General features: G+C 37.5%; 1 protein-coding gene across 5 annotated transcripts in view; it reads right to left on the bottom strand.

The window, feature by feature from the left end:
• LOC111864396 (cilia- and flagella-associated protein 157) overlaps positions 1 to 24,329 on the bottom strand; it is a 48,855-nt gene that overhangs the window by 6,034 nt on the left and 18,492 nt on the right. For 2 of the 5 annotated variants that reach the window (XM_033751418.1, XM_023851615.1), the window contains exons 8-11: positions 22,598 to 22,723; positions 19,992 to 20,197; positions 16,157 to 16,318; positions 13,533 to 14,610 (exon numbers count right to left, since the gene is read on the bottom strand). In XM_033751418.1, coding sequence (XP_033607309.1) covers position 14,610; positions 16,157 to 16,318; positions 19,992 to 20,197; positions 22,598 to 22,723 — 495 coding nt within the window. In that variant the 3' untranslated portion in view covers positions 13,533 to 14,609. Of the gene's footprint in view, positions 1 to 1,087; positions 1,191 to 1,522; positions 1,692 to 4,278; positions 4,465 to 9,017; positions 10,971 to 13,532; positions 14,611 to 16,156; positions 16,319 to 19,991; positions 20,198 to 22,597; positions 22,724 to 24,329 lie in introns of those variants that run through there. The other 3 variants (XM_023851612.2, XM_023851614.2, XM_023851616.2) reach the window with 3 other exon arrangements.

Genomic DNA, 24,329 nt, shown 5'->3' with positions numbered 1-24,329 from the left:
GTTTCCGAAACGTCCTGTTTTTATTAGTCATCTATCTCTTTCTAACGGACCCAACAGAATAGGTGTTTTCCTTCACCTGAGGATGGAAACAGATCCAGTTTCCGAAACGTCGTGTTTTTATTAGTTATCTAGCTCTTTCTAACAGACACAACAGAATAGGTGTTTTCCTTCACCTGAGGACGGAAACAGATCCAGTTTCCGAAACATCGTGTTTTTATTAGTTATCTTAAATACCAGGACGACGGATGAAGTCCAAAAACCCAATATATCAGTGTGTTATACACCATCGTCAGAATCCTATAATAACTACATCCATTTTTTTAATTCGCTTAGTGGGGGATGGAGTCCAACTGGGTCCACTCGGCATGGCAGCCACTGATTGGCCTATTGTAGCCTGTCCTGGGTGATTATGATGGAGAATTTGGTGGAATGAAGATTGGCAGGGGAAACCAAAGTACTCAGAGAAAACCCGCCCCAGCGCCACTTTGTCCACTAGAAATCCCACTTGACCAGACCCGGGATTGAACCCGGGCTGCTGTGGTGGGAACCCAGCAACTAACCGCTTGAGCTCTGGTGCGGCCTACATCCAGATATCGGTTCCTGTACATGCAATCTGCTTCTCACCTGGCACACTTTCCGCAAAATTTTGACAAATTACCTGTCAGTTGGGGAGCTTGGATAGTGACTGGCTATGAGCTGGATGAACTAGGGGTCGGAGTTCAAGTCGTGGTAGTTTCAAGAATTTTCTCTTCTCCATATCATCCAGACCAGCTCTGGTATCCACCAAACCTCATATCCAATGGGTACTGGTGGCTCTTTCCCACGGGTTAAAGTGTCCAGGGCGTGAAGCTGACCACTCACCTCCAACTAGTGCCAAGATCAAGAAAATGTGGATCTAACATCCACTCCCCCAAATTCCTTTATGGCGTAGTGCTTAATTAGTTAAGCACAAGGGACTTTACCTTTACCTTTACCTTTACCTTTACCTTGAGGATTAGGATGTGACACTATGCAGTTCGGTAGATATGCACTTTATTTTGGGTATTATGTATGTTTAATGGTAATGCAAGTTATAGAAATTACTTACTGAGGAGTTTGATTTCAGAAGTCAGTTGCTCATGCATGATTTTAAATTCATGTTCCAAGTTCTCAATCTTCTCCTTGTACATCCCTCTATCTTGCTCCAGAGTCTGCATAAAAAATATGACATGTAAGGCATATTGCTAGTGGAAAGGAAAATTTTGTAGAATTTTTCTGGCAATCAACATCTATTTTCTGACACAATGTTCTATTTCAGTCATCATTTAAAAGTATTCATAGGGTGGAGCACTAAACGTTCTTAACCTTCAAATATCTCATATTACTGTACACTTATTATAGACACCTCTTCTTCTCCTTCTGCATACTTCAGGGATTCTAAAATACTTCACCTTCCCAGTTCATTACCCTTCTTTTCATAACAAATTTTATACAGCAAAGGAAAGAAAAGTGACACATTATGTTGGAACGACATATCCTGTACCTTCTGAAGTCCTTCTAACCGTTCTTTCAATTCTGTAATCTCATTTTCTTTCTTTTGTACCATCCTCTTGAGGTATGCAATAATGTCAGCTCTGTCTTCATCCAGCTGCTCATACTTCTTCTGGTATTCTTCATTGCTCATTTCCAGTTCCAAGCATCTTGTTTTTATCCTAAAAGATAACACCTTGCATTGTGACAGGTCCACTTCGTGTGAATAAATATTTGCCAAATTACAACCCACTATCCAGTCTCAGTTACCAAATGTAAACCATGAATATATATGTCAATTGTCTCTTATGTATAATGTGTATAATACTTTCTTTATTAATGTATACACAACTTAAAAAAGAATGCATTTTACTGGGCAGACAAGTTTCAATAAAACATTCTGCCTACATCAGTCAGGAAATGTGGTGAATAAAAACTGGGAATTTAAATTTGCATTAGCAAATACTTAAATACGGAGTGATTCAGAAAGATGGACACAATTTGAATTGCTTATATTTCCTGAACTATATGTTGCATTTGAATTCTGTAAAGTACATTTAAAAGAGGATGTTGTAAAGTTTCTAATATTATCGCTAGAGCACTCCAGCACCGCGCCAGTTGTAAGCGAGATGGCTACTATGCAACACAAGAATTTTTGCATTCGTGAGTTCAGTAAAAGTGAGTCTGCGACTGGGTGCAGTGTGCATTTCGTCGTAAGTTTAACATCCAACCTCCAACGAGGAAGAGCATTTATCGTTGGAATTAACAATTTGATGAAACTGGCTCTCTGTGTAAGGGTAAAAGCCCGGGCCGATCGCGTGTATCGGAGGAGGATGTGGAGCGCATTCGAGTGAGCTTTGAGCGTAGCCAAATGAAGTCAACCCGTAGTGCTGGTAGAGAACTTGGACTATCGCAAACAACTGTCTGGCGTGTATTGAGGCGCCGGTTAGTGTACAAACCATACCACCTACAACTGGTACAGTCTCTTCGCGCAAACGGTAAGGTAAAGCGTGTAGAATTTTGCGACCGTATGCTCAGAAACATGGAAGATCAATTGTTTCTGCCTCGTGTAATTTTTAGCGATGAAGCTACGTTTCACCTAAGTGGGAAAGTCAACGGGCACAATGTTCGCATATGGGGGCTATAAAATCCCCGTGTAACACTCGAATATGTGAGGGGGAGCCCGGAAGTTATTGTGTTCTGTGCAATATCGTTAACAAAGGNTGTCTGGCGTGTATTGAGGCGCCGGTTAGTGTACAAACCATACCACCTACAACTGGTACAGTCTCTTCGCGCAAACGGTAAGGTAAAGCGTGTAGAATTTTGCGACCGTATGCTCAGAAACATGGAAGATCAATTGTTTCTGCCTCGTGTAATTTTTAGCGATGAAGCTACGTTTCACCTAAGTGGGAAAGTCAACGGGCACAATGTTCGCATATGGGGGCTATAAAATCCCCGTGTAACACTCGAATATGTGAGGGGGAGCCCGGAAGTTATTGTGTTCTGTGCAATATCGTTAACAAAGGTTTAAGGACCTTTCTTTTTTGATGAAAAAACTGTTACTGGAGTAGTGTCTGCAAAACTGGCTTGTTCCTCAAATGAATGAAGATTCAGGAGATTACATTTTCCAGCAGGACGGAGCTCCACCCCATTGGCACCTGAATGTTCGACGTTTCCAGAATGAATCTCTACCTCAACGATGGATAGGTCGCATGGGGAATGAAGACCTGGCACTTCGGTTCGGGGCACCGAGGTCTCCTGATCTCACACCCTGCGACTTTTTCTTGTGGGGATTCGTGAAAGATGCAGTTTACATAGGACTCTTCCCACAAATTTGAATGACGTAAGAAACCGTATCACAGCTGCGGTGAACTCAGTGGCGCAAGATATCTGTCATTGAGTGTGAGATGAATTCAGCTAACGTCTAGATGTTATCCATGCAGCCGGAGGGGGGCACATTGAACATCTATAAACTTCCATGTGTGTATAATCAAATGTAATTTACAGAATTAAAATGCAACATATAATTCAGGAAATATAGCCAATTGAAATTGTGTCCATCTTTCTGAATCACCCTGTACATAGTCTTTTCATTTTGCTGATGAATATTTAATGGTGAAAAACAATTTATAATCTATGGTAAGGTTACAGTTTAGTTATTTTATAACCGTATAATATGTCTGTACACACTGTACATGTTCCATCGTTATAACTTATTCCATATCCTATTGTCATCTGACATCCTGGATTTAAGAAATGTTAACTGTGTGCTTGCATGTACATATGTGCTGTTATTGCTCCTGCTTTGCATTCAGCAGGTATTTAGTTCAAATCCTGAATATGACGATTTCTCTAACCTGAACAAGTTCTTTAAAATATGCCACAGCCTAATTTTACACATGTCATTACTGCTCTTCATATATTCTATTTAGAAAGTGACCTTCTAATGCAAGAAGTAATCCATTCATTGAATGATAACAAACCTTCTATATTTTGACCATTAGGCCTGCTTTGTGGTGTGAAACTTTATTAAAAGAAAATGAAAGTTTTTACTATTACATTACTTATTTTTTAATAAATTAAAACCATAATTATATTTCCATATCTGAAACATTAAAATACAGTACAATAATTTATAGTTTCATTGCATTTATCAAAACAGCAAATTACTGCTTACAGTTCATGTCGTCCAGTTGATGACGTCTGGTACTATCATCCTACAGGAAATGTGGCCTCTAGAGACTAATGTGCCAAAATATTTATACTTACCTTTCAACCTTCTGTAGCAAATCACTTATCTGGATTTGAAACATTTCTTTCTCCACCTCTGTCATCATATCTGTCTCCTGTGGCTCTTCTTTCTTCTTTCCTCCTTTCTTTCCAGCCTTCTTGTCTTTCTTCGACATTTTGTTTTCCTTTATATTATCCTTCTCTCAGATATAGAATGTGACTGTTCTGTATGTGAGCAATATAATATGTATTCAGAAGTGCATATGCTTAACTATTTCTATAGTTTTACGTGGCTCCTGTGTGGAGGGGAGCTAAAATACCTCCACCATAGCCATGGGAGTCACTGAAAGCAACAAAAAGTGAATCCAGTGCCTAGGGATATAACTGGGCCACCCTGTCACTGGGTGACATAAATATAGAGACCTGGTTTTTCAGGAAGGGGGTTGGGCACCAGGCTGACAACCTTGCTCAGTGAAAAAAAAAAGTTGCAAAATCCAAAGAAGTGAAAACAGAATGCAATCTGGCAGAATCTTCTAAGGAAAGCTATGGCTCAAAAAGAGCTGTTTTGCTGAAGATGATGATGATGATGATGATGATGGTAGTTGTACATGTTAAAAAAAATGTAAAGTTGTTCCTGTGCTTAGTCAATTAAGCATTATGCCATGAAGGTGTATGGGGAAGTCGATGTATAGATCCATATTTTCTTAACCTCAACAAAACTGTAGATGGTAACTTCAAAAATTTCCTGAAAATGAGCCGTGTCTCAAATTCAACAGCATTAAGAAACCATGAGATGCAGTGACCTTCAAAATATTACCCTTCGGCAGCTATAAACTTCTGCCAATACTCATACAGTCAGTCAAAACATTTCTGCAATCCTTTATCCATGGCTTCTTGAAATATGATCTTCAAAGAAATTCTCACCTCTGTTACATCCTTGAAGTAACAGCCCGTCTGCTATTCTGTTACTGAGCGAAGTAAGCATTGCACAGCATAAGAGTTAGACACTGCTGTGTCATGATGTATCACAATACCATACTCAACAGTTTCTGTCACACAAATAGCAACTTATGGTGCCAGGGGATCATCATGCACAAATACCCAGTTTTTGGCCATCCACATTTCAGGATGCCTCTAGCAAACTACTTCCTGCAGATGAACAAGAGCCTCTATGTACCTCACCCTGCTCACCAGTGTATACTCAGGAACAAACTTGAGGTGCATAAAACTTTGCCAGTGAAAACAAGGTTCAAAACGAACTTCCTTTTCATGTGATCTTTCCAGATCTTCACATTCTTGGTCATGATTATTTACTTTAGGAAAAACATGAACTAATAGATTTCATCACCTGTGATGGTCTTTGTGATAAAGTTTTGCCCATCATCTGCTGTGTTGATAAGCTCAACCAAAGGTCCTCAACAGTTGCTACACTGTTCCTGCAACAAGATTCCTGTTGCAATGTCAGGGCAGATGTGATACATCTTATATCCTGACTTCTTTGCAATTGTCCCTGTCTGAAGATGGACAAAGGGCACAACTTATTGGACCTATCTCACATTATCTTTTCTCTTCAATGATGCAGGCTGTCCACTACACACAGTCTTCTAATTTCTGACTAACCTTAACCCTGTAAAACCACTTAAACACCTTGAAATGGAACATCATATGTTGACAACACACCATCCAAAACATCTGCACTGTTTGGGTCAAAGAATTTCCAAATCACCAGCAAAATTTTATTTCACCCTGCTGCTCAAGGTGATCTATTTCTGAACTTTAAAAACTTCCATGCACTGTGCTTTACTCTCAGACCCATCATACTAGTCTAATGGCAATCAAGTATTTCTGTTCTGCATAATGAAAGTCTGTTTTGACATAAACAAGCAGGCTCAGAACCACCCACCAGAATGTTGCTGTACTCATCACAGAAATGCTTGAAGCTATCATACATGTGCATTTTCATTCTTCTAGAACAATCCATAAGATACAATAGACATTAGCAGGCACTATATCTCAGAAGTCAAAACGTAACACCCTATAACCAAATATTCTGGCTACATTTGAATGTCATTTGTATATTTTTTTGTCTACCCCTTATCGTTTTCCACAATTAATGAACAATTTCTGTGTGTCACTGTTACGAACTATTCAGAATTCTCCCTTTGCCTTGCACAATACTTAATTGAAATATGAGAAATTATACTAAATTAATGACATATAAAAATTATTTATTCTTGCCTTCAGAGCATTCACACTGGATTTGGGACCCACCCAGCCACCTATCTAATGGGTACTGGAGGTAAAGCAGATGAGGTACGAAGCTGACCATTCGCCTCAATCTAGTGGCAAGGTTAAAAATGCATAGGGCTATACTTCCCCTCTTCCATATATTTTCATGATGTGTTGTTTAATTATGCACAGGGATAACTTCACCCTATTTTTGCAAGAAGAGTTGATGTCTGTTTTCTAGTGGACATACACTATGTATGCAAGTTAGCTGCCTTTGTGTAAAATTTCAGTTGGTGTAGATCTTTGATACCAGAAAGTTTCCAGTCTCTTGAAGTTCTGAGCCATCATAATTTACAATGAACAAAGAACGTTTCATAAAAATGTGTGTATTTTATTTATGATGTATCACTGTACTATACGAGGGGGGACCCAAAAATAACCGGAAACGACCTGTTGCGCACGCATGCTTTGTAGTTAGGAGTTGTGCTGCTAGGTGGTGTTAGCTGGGGGTCTGCCGCGACTGGTGAGCTGGCGTCAGTCTGAGTTAAGTGGTTTGTCTGTGGTGCTCTGTTGTGTGCGTTCCTGTTTCAACCCTTTGGCGATTAGTGAGATGGCCGACCAGAAGGAACAAAGAGTGTGCGTGAAATTGATGAAGATCGTCGAAAACCATTGACCAACTTTCTGAGGAAACGAACATCTCATGGAGCACGGTCCAGCGAATTTTAACCGAAGGTTTGCACATGAGACGGGTGTCTGCAAAATTTGTTCCTCGCTTGCTCGGAGATGACCAAAGAGAAAACCCCGTGAATGTTTGCCGCAACTTGAAGAGTGAGCTGCAGTTTTCCCTAACAGAAAGCAAAATTTCACGCACACTCTTTGTTCCTTCTGGTCGGCCATCTCACTAATCGCCAAAGGGTTGAAACAGGAACACACACAACAGAGCACCACAGACAAACCACTTAACTCAGACTGACGCCAGCTCACTAACAGTCGCGGGAGACCCCCAGCTAACACCACCTAGCAGCACAACTCGTAACTACAAAGCATGCGCGCACAACAGGTCGTTTCCGGTTATTTTTGGGTCCCCCTTCATATATAATGGTTAATCAGTTATTGTCAGAGAAATGGTACAAATAAATGTGGATTTCATGCAGTCACCATGGTATCACGTATACTTTGCATTTTACATGAAACAATCTGATGTCAAGCACTTCTTAGATCATTGCACAAAATGCAAGCAAAGCAAAGCAGGCTAAAAATTCATCACATGTAACTATTCTGATATATTTTCTTTACTCTAACTAAACTAACTCCATGGAGCTGAGCCCTTCTTGAGAAGCTGCCAGTTGCTTGGCTACTGAAGTATTTCCCAACATTTCATGGAACCTGAAGGTTCATTACTGTGTTCACAGTAGTCCTTCATTTGTCCCTACCCTGAGCCAGATCAATTCATTCCATGCCACCCCATCCTATCTAAGATCCATTTTAATAAAATAAATTTTATCCTACTATACATCATTTATTATTCAATGAACATCACTGATTCACAATCTTATGTGCAATGCATCTTTCTGAAATTTATTTTGAAGTTTTTGTACATTGCACTACATGTTTCGACTGACAATGGTCATCATGTGTTTAAAATTGTTGGTGAAAACTGCTGTTCTTATGTTTTGCGGTTCTAATATTTGATGTGTAGTCCCATCTATGCATTCTTGTATTCCACGGTGCTGGGTAGCTCTTCCTGCTGATATCACAAATGGGGCTGTCTACACAACAATATCTACACGTGTAAACAAAGACAAATCTATACTAATGCATCACTATTCACATTCGTAGATATTATTGTTGTGTAGGCGGCCCCATTTATGATATGACACACAACAGGATGCATACCATAAAGATCCTCCTGTTGGGTTGTGTCTAGACTACGAATGTTTCCACTTTAATATTTTCTTTCCATCTACATCTAGGTCTTCGTAGTGATTCTCTCCTTCTGGCTTTCCCACCAAACTGCTACATAAATTCCTCTTCTCCCCTACATGCCCTGCCCATCTCATCCTCCTTAACATCATTCTAAATTATACTTGATGAAGAGTACAATTTACAAAGCCCTTCATTATGTAGTTTTCTCCAACCTCCTGTCACTTCATCCCTCTTTGCTCCAAATATTCTCCTTAGCACCCTGTTCTCAAACACCCTAGGTCTATGTTCCTCTCTTGATGTCTTTTCTTTCCATGCAGAATCTAATTAGTATACTAATATGTGGTATTCTGATAAGAGTTCATAAAATCTGTTTTATATTTGATGATTATTTAACTGAAAGTCATTTGTTTGACAAATAGAAACATCACTTCAGAATTCTGTAACTCTTAAAATAAATTGTTAAAAATGTAACCCCATCATCACAAATCTACTCCCTGCCTATTCAGAACCTGTTCATATATATTGCAAATAATACAAAAAAAAAGCTGGATATATGTAACTACATTATTATTTCACGTTCTTTGCAATCACTATGTTTTAGTATCTTAAATATATTCACTCACAATCTTTCTTTCCCCCCTCTTGCTTAGTATCTGCACCACTCTGTACATATGATGCTTGCTGACTTTTGAGTTTCCATGGCAACAAACAAGAGAGGTGATTCATTATAACAGCATACCAGAAAATCAATATATTAAGAGCACAATAAGATATATATAAAATCCCAAAACATAGAACACATGTTAATATATGAATTGTTATTATCACAAATAAATCTACAGCAACATTAAAGCATGTATATGTAAAAACTAATTAAATATTTCCTCCTTCCATATAGCAGAAATGTAGATAACGTTTCTGCAATACAGCAACAATTCTTAATTTCATTCTTTGGAACATGGGTACAGCGGCTTTCTTAAAATTGACAAAAATCAACATTATACTAAAATTATTTAAGCTGTTCCTGTCCAGAAATAATGTTTTACAGTCTGAAATACTAGAAAAAATAATTGATATTCATGATATGCACACTACTGCTGCACATCTTCAGTACACTGAACACTTTAGACATTCTGTCAATGGCATACTTCATGCCTTTGGAATCCTATGAGCCCTTAAATGCCAAAAATGCTATACCCACCGGGAAAATATTGAATCAGATTTCTTAAGTACCTTTTGGCCTTTTACTGTGCCCATGTCAGATATGCTTTTAATATACAATAAGTTAACGAAGCTTAGTAAATGTAGCTTTCACATTAATGCACCACTATTGTTAGCTGTGATGAATCTTCAGGTTTTAACCCTTTGAAGCCTGAAGTTCATCTAAATAGTATATATAGATGATCGATTCTGCCTCACAAAATAACACACTGCATCGCCAATACAGATAAAACCGGTTAATGCTGTTTAGGGAAATAATCGTTGTTTATTCTAAGAATCATATAATTTCACTCAACCCACCTGCTGCAAATGTACACACACTAACACTGCATCTCCATTCTGTACATTGGGACCAGCGACCAAGATATTCATATAAAGAGATAAAAAGACACTTCACCATTTCAGTAACATATATGGGAATTTATACACAGGACTGCATTTTAAATAAAAAAAATAATTCAATAATATTTCAACATTGTAATTTTAGATACAGGATATTCTATACTCACTGTATATCATAGGTTGCATACAGACAGACCTATCTTTTTAACAGAAAACATAAAAAAACTACATATATATACTATACAAGATTTACTTCCATTTTCACTTCAAGCAATGGTCTGAGTGCTGAAACTAGAACCAATTACACAAAATAAGAAAGCTGCTGTTTAATGAAATAACACATGTATTGCTAGGGCTTACAGTAAGTTTCACAACTAGAATGCAGATTACACATACATTAGAGCTGTGTCATTCTGCATAATGTATGTGAATATAATTCAATTTAGGAAATATATGCATAGCATAACAATTCCAATATGTTCATGATGTTATTTCTCCCATATTTAAAAAATACTGTACCTATTATAAACGTTCTGATTTTCCTAGCAGATGAGTGTTCAGAATGTGGCCTCCTGTGTTGACAAACCTTTCAGTATTAGTTGGAGACCAACATTTTAGAGGAATGTGGTGCCTCCATCTTCAGTGATAAATTGAGCGCAATCAGGATGCAAAGGTAAAGCAGACAGGCAGTAAAACTGACCACTCAGCTCCATCTAATCCAGTAGTTATGAATATGTGGAATTATACCTCCATTCCCCATACACCTTTATAGCCTGAACTTGACCATTTTCAAGCCAAACCAACTAAAAAACAAAGTACTTATACTTTGAAAACAACCAATAAAAAACTCACTAATCATATTTCATTCTCTGAACTCATTCTCACCAAGTAAATTTAAAATTATTCATCTACTTTTAGTTGTTCATTTTTCTATCTTGTTTCTGTATTTCAGCATCCTGTTGCAATTGTTCACATTAGCGTCCATTTGTCTATAATCCGGCAAAATTGCAACACTTTTTATTTTACACTTCGATACACTCTCTAACACTACATGTTTCGGCCTCAAACGGCCATCTTCAGGTGTTTTTTTACAGATATTCAATTAAGATTGTGTCGAAATTGTGTTAAAACCGCTACACTGTTTCACTGTTCCAATTCATTTTAAAAAACCACACGTTGTTGTCATCTTTTTAATTAAATAATATAAAATTCTTTTATAATTTGTTACTTATTGTTTTGCTTCACTCAGGGTGTCGTCATTTCCGTAAAATATAAGACGTTTTCCTTGGCAGCTTGTTCCTCATGTTAGTTATTTTCCCCTGGTTTGTGTTTCCTTCTCAACGTGTGGTGTTGTCTTTACTAGTGTAAAGTAGTAGTAGACTATCTTGTGCTACCTCCACAGTGTGTTCATTAAAGTGCCTGACTTACCCTCTCAAGTCCTAGCATACAGACTAACAGCTTTATACAGCACAGTTTTATCCCCATTACTATTCTGCTAATACTTGCTCTTCAGTGCAGCACCTCATGGCTTTGCACAGGAGACTTGTGTTTAATTTCATGTAAGACCAATGATTTTATAAACATATTCCATATGCTATTACAAACCTTTCTTTATAGACTGCATCCTGTTGCACGATCAAACTAATCTAATTGCCACATTCTGTCTATGAAACTCTAAGAATGTATATCCATTAAACTGTTTATTAATAATCGCTACATTATTACAATATTGGCAAGCTTGTGCATGTCAAAGCAAAGTTGGGCCAAATATTAATTTCAATATATCAGGATCAGGGAACCCAGAAGGTGAATTAAGTGGATGATGAAAGATAATATGCATGAACTGCAACTTCAGTATGCCTCAGGCTGATAGACAAGTGCTCAAAATTCTCTTTTACTTAAAAACATTCAATTAAATTAAAATGAATGTTATATAAGCTGAGTCTTAATTATGTTAATAACATGGCAGTGCCATAGCTCAAGCAGCTAGTCACTGGTTTCCCACCGCGGCGGCCTGGGTTCGATGCCGGGTCTGGTCAAGTGGGATTTGTGGTGGACAAACTTGCGCTGGGGCAGGTTTTCTCCGAGTACTTCGGTTTCCCCTGCCAATCTTCATTCCACCAATTGCTCCACAATGACCCTCACCTATCATCTGGGTCTGGTACAATAGGCCAGAAATGGCTGCAGTACAAGGGACTTAGTCCCACCCAACTATCAATATAAAAGAAATGTTAATAACATTATATATAATAAAAGGATTGTGGATAGTAAGAACATTATATACAGCCCCCCCCCAAAAAAAAATTAATATTGGGTTATTATTATTTCACAGTAATGAGAAAATATTAGTTTCAAGCTATACATCACTGCTCATGTCATTAGTTTACTGTCAGCATTTCTCTGGTTGTACCCAGTTGTACAGTGTAATAGTACATACCGTCTTCTATGAAAGAGAGGAAATTTAACCTAAGTTTTGAGTCTATTATCTTTGTACAGAAATTTTAAAAAACATTACCTCCTCTCTAATCACATCTGAATACCAGCAACGAACTTTATTATCAGTAAACACGGAACTAAGAACTTAAAAGCTGTCTGGATACACTATGGTACCATACTATTAAAACAATAAATATTTTAAGAGTATACTATACAGAACAACAGGCAAGAAGAGACAAGAACTGCAGCAGCACCAGACCGTGGACACACTAATAACATCTCATCCACAGTGAAGCTCATAATGTCAGCCATTACGGGCCATGAATTAGGCTACTTTACCAGTGCATTCACTTGGTCCACCTGGCGGAAAGCTAATTTTTTAGCCATGTGTGAGCATAGTTTTAGGTCAAAACAAGAATTTGTAAACATTCTCTAAATTAAAATTATAATTTTCTCTGCTAGGTTTTTTTTTTTCCCAGTAATCACAATTTTAAACACTAGCCACTTTTCTAGAACACACTCGAGTGTACTACTTACCCCTTTAGACACAACACTCTTTCAGTGAAATGTTTTAATAAATTATTGTATTTATACAAAATTAATTCTAGAGTCACATCTTTTTTCACCATGAACAGAAAAAGGGAAACATGGACCGATTTTGTTAATTAATGCTAGTGTTGCCAACCCTTATGATTCTGGTGGATCAGGTACTGTGCCTGCTACTATGCAAAGCAAAATCTGTTATTTGCAAATTCTTAAAACAGAGATTGAAAAATCGATGTCTGAAAGAAGATCTTTTCTCAATTTGATCTAAAAAATTTGAAACTCGCATGTGTCTAATTTCTTGCACTAATACTCTAACTTTCAAATAACAATTCGGTCACAATTCCCGTAGCATCAGACATTTAAAATCCCCAATTTCCTGATGATGATTAAATAAGCGACATGACATTCTGTACAAGTGAAAAAGTCTGATTTGAGGACCTTATCTTGTTACAATATATTCCTTACTTTGCTTTCCCATGTACTAAATGTGCACATAAACTTTAACCTAACTGCTCAGGCCATGCCTACAGAGGCCTAATAAAATATTCCCTACCCAAAAAGTAATATGCAAGGAATAAAAATTCATTAGCCTCTTTAAAAACTACATATATTTTTCCAAATGCATATCACATACAGATAAAACCACCCCAAATAAAATAATTCCTGTGTACATCATGTGACAAATAATATGGCTAATAATACTAGCTTCATATTCAACATATACAATGGACCACTGTTCTATCTAGAGGATGGAGGAATCCCGACAAAGCTACCTGGGGTAGTTTCATTTCATTTTTATTTGGCATTCATAACTGCCACAACATTAACACTTGAACAAGTCACATCACTAAATACATCATTCTTGAAATCCTTTTGGCCTTTTGTGGGTTACAATACTGATAATATAAGGCACACTTGATGAATTTAAACGAATGACCACAGAAGTTTAAATCCTACCACCAATAAACCTCCTGAAAATATAACAGGGTCTACAAGGAGATTATGTTGAGAAATAAAAGCATTTTTCAAATCAGTACTCTTATTTGTTTAAGTTCTATATCCATTTGACTTACCCTCATAGCATGCACAGAGCTGCAAGTTTCACATAGATAATATAGATGGTAACTTCTAGGTAACTGTCTTTTGTTTCAAACCTTGAACATATGATGGCGCAGGTGAGGACATTTAAGAAAGGATGAGGAAAAGGAAAAGATGATGATGATGATGATGATGATGATATCAAGGAGCATCAGAAAGAAAGGAGGAGAAGGTGGTGAGGCAAATTCAGGAGATAATGGAGTAGGAAGATAAGGAAAGGCAGAGAAGATAATGGAGAAGAGATAAAGGATAAGAAGAAAGAGCAGATGGGAAAGAAGTGGATAATAATGAAGAGAAAGAGAAAGCCCTTTTCCTGTTTCCTTGGGTCTTGGGTACTGGGTATTTTGAGGCATGCGGTCATGGTTTATATATCACTCACAACATACATATGCCTCACAATATTCTTACAAGATAGATAATACATCTTTATCAAGAGGTTAGGTTACCTGAGGTTCTTATATCTTATATATGGTTATCATCATTTTTACTTCCCACTTCATTCTGAATAACTCTCCAGTAAACAAGCATCATTAGCCCAGCAATCAGTAATCTTCCACTGTCTGTGTAGGTCTCCTGTGATAATAAAAGACAGTTTCACCTGTCAAATTGTTCCTAAATATAGATGTTTTATTTTTATCCCTTACCCTACAACTTAATTGATACATGTGTCTTAATTTGGTCAGCATCCCTGAAAATAGGAATTTCTGTAGCTGGCTCCATGGAGCCAAGTCCTTTTTGATAAGCCCATAGTCATTCCACTACTAAACAATTTCCCTACATTTCATGGAACCCAAACATTCATTACTGTGCTCACCAGAGCCTGCCACTGGTCCCTATCCTGAACCACATGAATCTAGTCCATTCCATCCCATCCTATTTCCCTGGGATACACTTTAATATTATTCTTCCATAAATGCCTAGGTTATTTCTCATAGTCTCTTCCCTTCTGGCTTCCCTGCCCACCTTGTCCTCCTTGGGTTAATCATCCTACTCGTATTTAGTGAAGAATGGAATGTGTTATGCCCAATATGCAGTTTTCACCAGCCTCTTATTATTCAATTCAATTCAATTCTTTTTTATTAATGTGCCGAGTCAACAGCCGCAAGGCCAATTACAGATTATTTCACCCATCTTAAGTTCAAATATTCTCCACGGCACTGTTCTCAGACACCGCTGTCTCTGTGTTCTTCACTAAATGTCAAGAGACCAGGTTGTGTATTAACAGAAACTTTGAATAAAGCTGAAACTGTTGAGGAAGAGAAATCATAGCAAAACAAGATTTAAAAAATCTGAATCTACATGTTTTAAAAGTGTAAGAAAAGAAATATATAATTCTTCAGTCAAAATGTGGCTGTTGATATGTTAAGCAATGTAGAAGCAAATACATCTGCTCAATTAATTCACAACAGATATCATTTAGTATGTGAGGATTATGATTGGTGGTCTTGTAGGAAATATGCAGAAGAAAACGACTGTAACATACGTAAATATATATCTTGTAGAAGTGGGGAAACTATTAAATCCTCAGTCAGAATAGCCTTTTCCTGTCATTTGTAATGAGAAGCAGAAGGGACACTTACTATAATACTTGTATGAATGTACAAGAGTTGGAACAAATAATGGGAAAAATATGGACACTGTATACATTTCTTTACTAATACGGTGTTGCACTACCTTTGCTTTCAATACAGATGCAATTCTTCTTGGAATGGACTCGTACAAGTTTTGAACAGTCTCTAGTGGAATTCTATACCATTCTTCTTGAAGAACATTTTCAAGTTGTTTTAGAGATGTTGGAGGTGGGAATCTGTTCCTCACTCCAGTCTCCTAAACTGAACAGAGGGGTTCAATGATGCTTACATCTGGCAATTGTGCTGGCGATGGATGAAACATACAGTGCCCATAGTTCAGATGAAGGGACTGACAGGCTCTCAAAAATGGAAGAACAGACCAAGCATGGCCTAATCCATGAAGACAATAAGAGTCCATTCACAACAACAAAAATGAAGTTCTTATAAACAACAGAAGTTGCAGTAAACCCAGAATATAAAAAGGACACTGTTTTTACAAACATCTGCATCCAGGATTAATAACAAACATTATTAGCTACAGTACTCACTAATTATTATTTCGGTTCCGAAACAGAGCTGCCAAACCTCCCGCAACCATAGCAACACCTGTAATAATCCACGCACCAGCCATTGGTGTGGTCCAGTCAGATGGTACAGCCTGCTGCAAACCACCTGCTTGAGGACTTGGTTCCCCTGTTACACTCAGAGATCTGCAAAGAAACCACATTAAAAATCATGAAGGGACTTAACTTTATGCAACATCCATTAGCAAATCATATGTATAACTCAAATGGAAATATGGAAAGTAGAAATTTCCATCAGCACTCCACATATTCTATGACAGGATAGATCAACAATTCAGTAAATTTGACATTTCTCATCACTGTAAGGTGCAGGACTGCGAAATCTGTGCAATTCAATTAGTAAATAAAACAGCTAANTTTTACTCAAGTCGGTCTGGTAATTACTACATTTAAAAATAAATATTTAGGACTGTGCATGCGCTTCTACTAGCGGCATGTGCGCGCGCTTCCACCAGCGGAGTTTAAATGTCTGACTGGCCAAAACTGGGTACTTTGGCCACGACGACCTTACTCATGACTGGCACAAACTGGGCACTTCGGCACTTAAAGGTTAATGAATTTCTTAGGAGACTAGCTGTAACTTTAAAATATCTGTAGAATCAAAGATCTGTGGAGGCATAAACATAAACTATTTAAATAATGATAACATAATCAGAAAATCATGTAAACTCTTTCCTATAGACATACATTTTCTCACACTATGAATTTTGCAACAAGAATCAAAATTCCCCGAGTACAGCCAATGACAATATTTTTACATCTAGTACAAAGTTAAGCTCTTCTTGTATATCTCCCATATTTAACATACTCTCAGTTCACAATGATCAGTTAAATAATGTTGCTATAAAAGTAAATTGAATCCCCTTGAAACAGAGAACCAGACAAATAAATAATGACACCCCTGCTCAATTTCAGCATATATTAGAAATTACTGTAGAAACCGATTTTCAAAATTAAGGATACAAACTATAAGTTTAACTCTTTTTTATATATTTTTATCACTATCTTTGAAGCTATTCCTATTCAGAACAAAACTGATTGGATTACACAATGTATAAAAATATCTTACAAATTTAAATGGGTGTGAGTGTGTGCACGCGTGCGCCCACCTTCCCACATACAGACACACAGGGGAGGGAGGGAGGGAGGGAGGTTAAAAGGCAGCACTACTGTACGCACACAGCAAAATCAGATAATCAGATAAAAACAACTTGGAATATAATGAAACAAGAAAATTGCATCTGACTGAACAGATACCATCTCTTCTTACAAATGATGAAATAGTAAACGATCCAGAAGTAAGTGCCAGTTCCTTCAATATTTTTTTTTTCCTGATAATTACCAAAAACCTAAACTTGCATCAGGAAGTTAGAGGTGATGTCATTTCATTTTTAAGAGGCATTTCCTAGAAAATTCCCTGGTTATTAAAGCTATTCCAACAACTGAAACGGAGATAAAAAGTATAATACATTCCCTTGCAGCAAAAAACTCATCAAGTTATGATGGAATAACAAGTAAAATTTTATAAGTTGTAATCACTCACTATTCACAGGGGTCTTCCTGATCATCTTAATATTCCAGTAGTAAGACCACTGTACAAAGACAGGGCCAAAACTAGTACATCAAACTACAGGCCAATTTCACTATTAACTACTTTCTCTAAAGAACCTGGGAAACTTAAGCCACTATTTGCAGACTAATAATATACCAATCCCAGAGCAGTTTGGCTTCAAGAACAGACTATCCATTGAAAATGCAGCATTTAAGCTAACAGACAGTGTATTAAAATCTATTTTTAAAAAATGCATGTTGATGGAATATTCTGTAATTTGGCAAATGCTTTTGACTATGTAAATCACGAAATTTTAGTAACTAAACAATCCCCCCCACTCCCTTTTCAAGGAGCAACAGCAAGTTGGTTCAGATCCTATGTAACAGCAAACAGAAGACTGAGATACATAAAATTATCAAATTCAATCCAAGAACCTATTCAAATTGGGGAACATTAAAGCATGAAGTTCCTCTGGGGTCAATAAACATCTAATCAATACCCATAAAATTTGCTGATGACACTAGTCTCATAATTTCTAGTACAAATTTAGATGATTTCTGCATACTATCAAACAAAGTTCTCTCTCAAATGAGCATGCAATTTTCTGCAAACAAGCTGTCCTTAAAATTAAATAAGACAACTGTAATAAAATTTTAACTAAAAACTCAACACAATATCCGTTAAACATTGGATATAATGATATATATATATACACAGAACAGGCAGTAGACACAAAATTCCTTAGCTTAGTTAGTTAGTTATTTAGAGAGGGTGGGCTTCCCCATGCACTTAGACCTGTTATGGTCCATTGTGCTTCCCTCTATGATTTCTACCAGTCTCTATATCCTACCGGTATTGGTACTTACTATCAGTCCCGCCCAGTCAGCGAGACCGGCTCTACTGGCTGAGAAGTATCTATAATGCTTCCCCCATCTACCGGAGGTATTAGAGACTGCTGTTGGGCGGGAAACATACACAATTTTGGCTCAGTAACCTCCTTTGGAGATATGAGGTTCTTTTACGTGACGTAAAGCTACGACACGGGACCCACGGCTTAAAGTCCCTCCCAGAGGACTTGTTCCCTGAATTTTTCCGCCCTTAAAAATTCGACGACTTCCGCCGGGTATTTGAACCCGCGTACTACGAGTCATGAGGTGGGAACGTTACCTCTAGACTATGGAGGCCGCTAAATTCCTTAGCTTAGTAATCCATAATCATTTAAAATGTAAAGACAATGTGTGGAACATGTTATGCAGTCATATCTGTGTTGCATAACAGCAACAGTAACACTTTCAAATCAATTTATTTTGCTTACTTTCACTCTTTAATGTAGTATGGAATAATTTTCTAGGGAAATTCATCTGACAGTTAAAAGATATTTACATTGCAAAACAAAACTGACAGAATCACGATGGGTGTCAATCCCCATAATTCTTGTAGAGATCTATTTAACTGACTAGAAATCTTAACTCTTCCATGTGAATTTATATTTTCATTAATAAACTTCACTATAAATAATGAAGAACATTTTCAGACCAATGCAGATGTACGCATTGTTAAGACACAAGCACTATCTTCATAACAAAGTGCTAGCCTCTCATGCTTTCAGAAAAGCGCATATATGTTGGGATCAAAATTTTCAATATTCTGCCATCTCATTGCAAAAGTCTTATTGTAAAAGCACGAATTAATAGTACTAAAACGGTAGCTACACACTTATTCCACTCTATTGATGAATACTTATTGTCTAAAAAATAATGTATTCTTTTTGTATTTATGACATATTCCACAACCAATACTGGTATAACAACCGTCTATGTGCTCAATAACTGTGAGATTGAATTTCAAGTTCCTGTCAGATCAAGAATTTTCTCTTCTCCACGTCGTCTAAACAGTCACTGGGGCCAACCCAGCCTCCTTTCAAGTGGCTATCACAGGCTCTTTCCTTGGCGTGTAAAGCTGACCACTCACCTCCATTTAGTGCCAAGGTCAAGAAAACGTGGATTTATACATCCACTCCCCCATATTTCTTCATGTCGTAGTGCTTAACTAGTTAAGAATTGGGACAACTTTACCTTTACCTCCCTGTTCCAATATAACTGTTGTTTTTATTATTTCTAACATTGCTCTAGTAGTTTACGGCTTCCTTCACAAATTACATTTGGTATACTTTTGCATAATGTAAACCTTTCCTTAATGACTTTGTTATTATTAGATATTCTAATAAAAACAGTAGGGAAGTCTTACACTGGGTACAACAAATCCATCACAGATGGGATATTATTTTCATCACTTGACGAGATGGCCCATTCAAGCTTCCTTTTCAGACGTGTCACTCGATCACGCATGTTTTTTTTGTATTCCTCATTGAGATGGCCAATGAGGTTACTGCGCTCATCCCAGAAGAAGGGAATTGTCCCTTTCTGTAGATAAGACTCCAGTCTACCCAACATCTGAAATAAATATTTTTCTAAATGTAGTTTGTAATTATTTACTTTGGACTGATTGAGCCCTAGGTTATTTCACAACATGTGTCAACTGCACTGGTATACAATAAGAAATGAGATAAAACTATGACAATGAATATCAAGCAAGTAAATATTTTGAATGATGAAGTCATAACCTATACTGGCATTCACCTTAAAAGGAAAAGCATGAACAAAGATACTTAATATTTTTCTCCCTTCTATGCGTGACACCCTGGCGGTCTCTGCCCTCTGGATTTTCCAATCAGAATGTTTTATACATTTCCCACTTTCCCTATGTGCCTTTATCCCACCAATCTCACTGTCTTCCATCAAATTTGGTGAGTATTTCAATTTATTAAGCCCATAACCTTCTCCTGTTACTTCCTCTATCTCAAGTCCAAACATTCTCATCAGCAACCTGGGGTTCTCTAATACCCTCTTTATATTATTTTTCTCCTATACACTTCATTTCGGAAACCCTTCCAAATATTTGGATATTTTAAATATTGTTTTGCTCCTATACACTTAATTTCATAAACCCTTCCAAACATTTGGACATTTAAACATTTTAAATATTGTTTTGCTCCTATACACTTAACACTTTGCGGAATGGCAATTTAAATATTTAAATCACCCTAGGGACCGGCATTTTTAAACCTACCACCCTAACTTGTGCACTGTTCATTTTAAAAATTAATATAAAATCTCCTAATTAATTTTATGAACTAAAATTTTTTGAGAATACTTACCAATGCTTCTAGAAGTGCTTGAGGGTGTGATATTTCTCGAAACATTCCCCTCTGTGAAGTGGCATTACACAAAACTGGCAAATGTAGGCAGTCCTACTCCTTTTCTTGTGAATTGCACAAACACAGCATTGCCTAGAAGGCTGCTTCCCCTTGAAATGTTCACTCTTCACAATTTTCGCGAGGGTATGTTTCTGCGTATCACCCGAGAGTCGCCCAGGGGGGTCAAAATGAGGCCTGCGTGGGGTGGGAGTAGACAGCCCCAGTTGTACTAAGACTGTGTCTACCGCCGGTTCTGCCGCCACCGTGTGGTCTGTAGCCCAGGCTTTTGCCACATTCAGCAGAAATGCCTTGTATTTCAATTTTGAATGAGGGTTTAGATTTTTGAAAACCAAAAATGAATTGAAAATGGCACAATTTATAAGCCACAAGGCAACTTTCTTTGTCCACTTTACTGTTTTCCGAGGAAGAGAATAATAGGCCAAGTACTGATCAGCTCTATCAACTCCCTTCATGAACATATTATACTCGGAAATACAAACAGACTTCTTTACCTGTCCATGTCTCCTCTGAACATCAACCATCCTCGAATTGTAAATTGGGGAAATCATATTCACAACACGAGTATCCCTATCTCGAAAAAACAGTTCTGCTACTTCAAACACTTGTGTTGGTTCCGATGGAATTTGCTTCACCCCTGGATTTCCAGTAAACTGTCCAAAAGCAGGCGTTTTGTCTACTTTTCCCCATGTGGTTGTCCCCACAATGTTGCTACCTGCACTTTCGTCAGAGCTACTGTAACTTTCACTTTCACTGTCTGTGGTCATGATTTTTTGTTCGCCCCTGCCACACTCACTATCAGATTATGAGTCGCTATCACTAGCAGACTCACAAGGGACATCAGATAGCTCATCAGAGAACAAGTCAGATATTTCTTGTTCTCCGGGAAAACGCTTGGACCTCAACCTCTTCCTACCTTGATCCATTTTGCACTACTAACTTCCTGCCTGGTGCATTCAGCTGGAAGATGAACAAAGGCATTTTCTTTTGGAGTGAGAAAGGAAAACAGCTGGGTCATAAACAGTGGGGTCATGTTACTGACTACGAAGCAAATATTCAAGAGGTCTATCACCCACCAGTGATGCATCTGCCTGGCGCCAGTGCAAGGTATAGTGTGTTTCAACATAACGTGCCCTAAAGTCATAATAATATGCCACCGGTCCGCCAAGTTTAAAAGCGCTGGGCATACAAATATGCTACCGGTCCGCAAAGTGTTAATTTCATAAACCCTTCCAAACACTTGGACATTTAAACGTTTTAAATATTGTTTTGCTCCTATACACTTAATTTCAGAAACCCTTCAAAATATTTGGATATTTAAACATTTTAAATACTGTTTTGCTCCTATACGCTTAATTTCAGAAATCCTTCCAAATATTTGGACATTTAAACATTTTAAATATTGTTTTGCTCCTATACGCTTAATTTCAGAAATCCTTCCAAATATTTGGACATTTAAACATTTTAAATATTGTTTTGCTCCTATACGCTTAATTTCAGAAACCCTTCAAAATATTTGGACATTGAAACATTTTAAATATTGTTTTGCTCTTCTACACTTCACTTGAACAATACATACATGCACGAAGACATAGCCTAGGCTATTCATCCAGAAGTTGGCACTCTGCTCCTTCTGCTCCCACAGAAATACAGTCTTGATGTAATAGCTTGAGAGTCCATCCCACTTTTGACAGTCTCGAAGAAGCTATAAGTATCACATCATGCAACAATTTAACCAAAATTCACTCATCAATAGTAGTATTGAAACAAGGTCACAGACAGAAGAAAAAACGTAAATCTCCTTGAATTTTGTGTTAAACTTCATGCACAGCACCAGAAATACTTTCCCACTCAACATGAGCAAATTAAAAAATGTCACTGGCATGTACATTTTTAACATACGTAACAATGCATACATCCCACATGTCCTCCATTCTAAGATGCCACCAATTGTAAGACACATCCTTGATTTTGTAATGGGTTTGGGGAGGGAAACTATATTACAGTGCAAATTGTCAATATTCAAACATAAAAATTCTTTGTATTAACAAACACAAAACTGAAAATTTTAATTAAACAAATTTATATATTCACCATCTTCTTCATATGGTGCATTCAATCTCACACTCTGAATCTACAAATTCTACGAAGTTTCTTTCTAAATCAAGAGTCATAATCCAAACTGCTCCATAAGATATCATATTCTGTGGCATCAGTGCATTTGTAATGCAGCATTTCTTTTGATGACTGTTCCACAATTTATCTTGGGATCTTCTTCCAAGTAGCAAAGACCCATTCTGAAAGTTCTGAAGCAGATGCCCGCTCAATCTTATTTATGGTATTAATGGAAGGTTTTCAGATAGCAACCAAGCCTTGTATTCCATCCTTAAATTGTCTTTCAATGACTTACTTACCAACACATCTAGTGGTATACGTTGGCTGGTCATGCCACTAGTAATCACAACCAAGACACAATTCTTCACCTCAAGTTTAACCTTCAGTTTTTCATATAAGTATCTGTGAAATGTGTCAAGAATTAACATACTTGATGAGTTACAAAGAGCTCCAGGGAATCCTTTCTGCATGCTTTTTGATATTAGCTTCTGTCAAATAGTTTTCACCCATCCATCCAGGCACATAACGTCTTTAGGGAACATCTCATTCTTGATAGACTTTAAAGGATTCTGATGATGGTGTATGCTGTATAGAACTATAAGGTTTATTTTGGACTCTATCCATTGTCTGGTATATATAAGAAAAAAACCACAACGTTTCGGAGACTAGATCTGTCTCCATCCTCAGGTGGATCCACCTGAGGACAGAGGTGGTTTTTTGTCTTATATATACCAGACGATGGAAAGAGTCCAAAATAAACCTTATAGTTCTATATCTCATTCTTGGGCATTGCTTTGCCATTGGCATATTTGCTCAAAGCAAGAACTGTGGAGGCAGAGAAATAGCTATTGCTAGGTAATGGCCCATGTACATGCAGCAGAGGAACGTGTCATCCATGCTGTGACATCATGCAACAATAGAAAGTGTGCTGCAAGTGGCGTTCTCTGTGGGTCTGTGCCACATTGGTTGCTATACAACTGTGTGGTAAACACCTCTCTGCAGCAGCAAATAAACACGCAACAACAGAGGAGGCAATGTTTCTGTGGGGGCCGCCCCAAGGCTATTTAACAAGGTTCTCGCACAGCTAGGAGAATTGAGTTGAGTTCAGGTGTTTACAGTTGTAGCGAATAATTGAGTAGCGTTCCAGAACTGGCAGTTGCAGCAGAGAATTAAGAGAGTCAGCAGTTAAATGTGAC

This window comes from Cryptotermes secundus, unplaced genomic scaffold (genome assembly GCF_002891405.2).
Source record: "Cryptotermes secundus unplaced genomic scaffold, Csec_1.0 scaffold431, whole genome shotgun sequence".
In the NCBI taxonomy this organism is placed as follows: domain Eukaryota; kingdom Metazoa; phylum Arthropoda; class Insecta; order Blattodea; family Kalotermitidae; genus Cryptotermes; species Cryptotermes secundus.
Note: the sequence above shows the minus strand (reverse complement) of the source record. Positions and strands in the feature narration are given on the sequence as shown.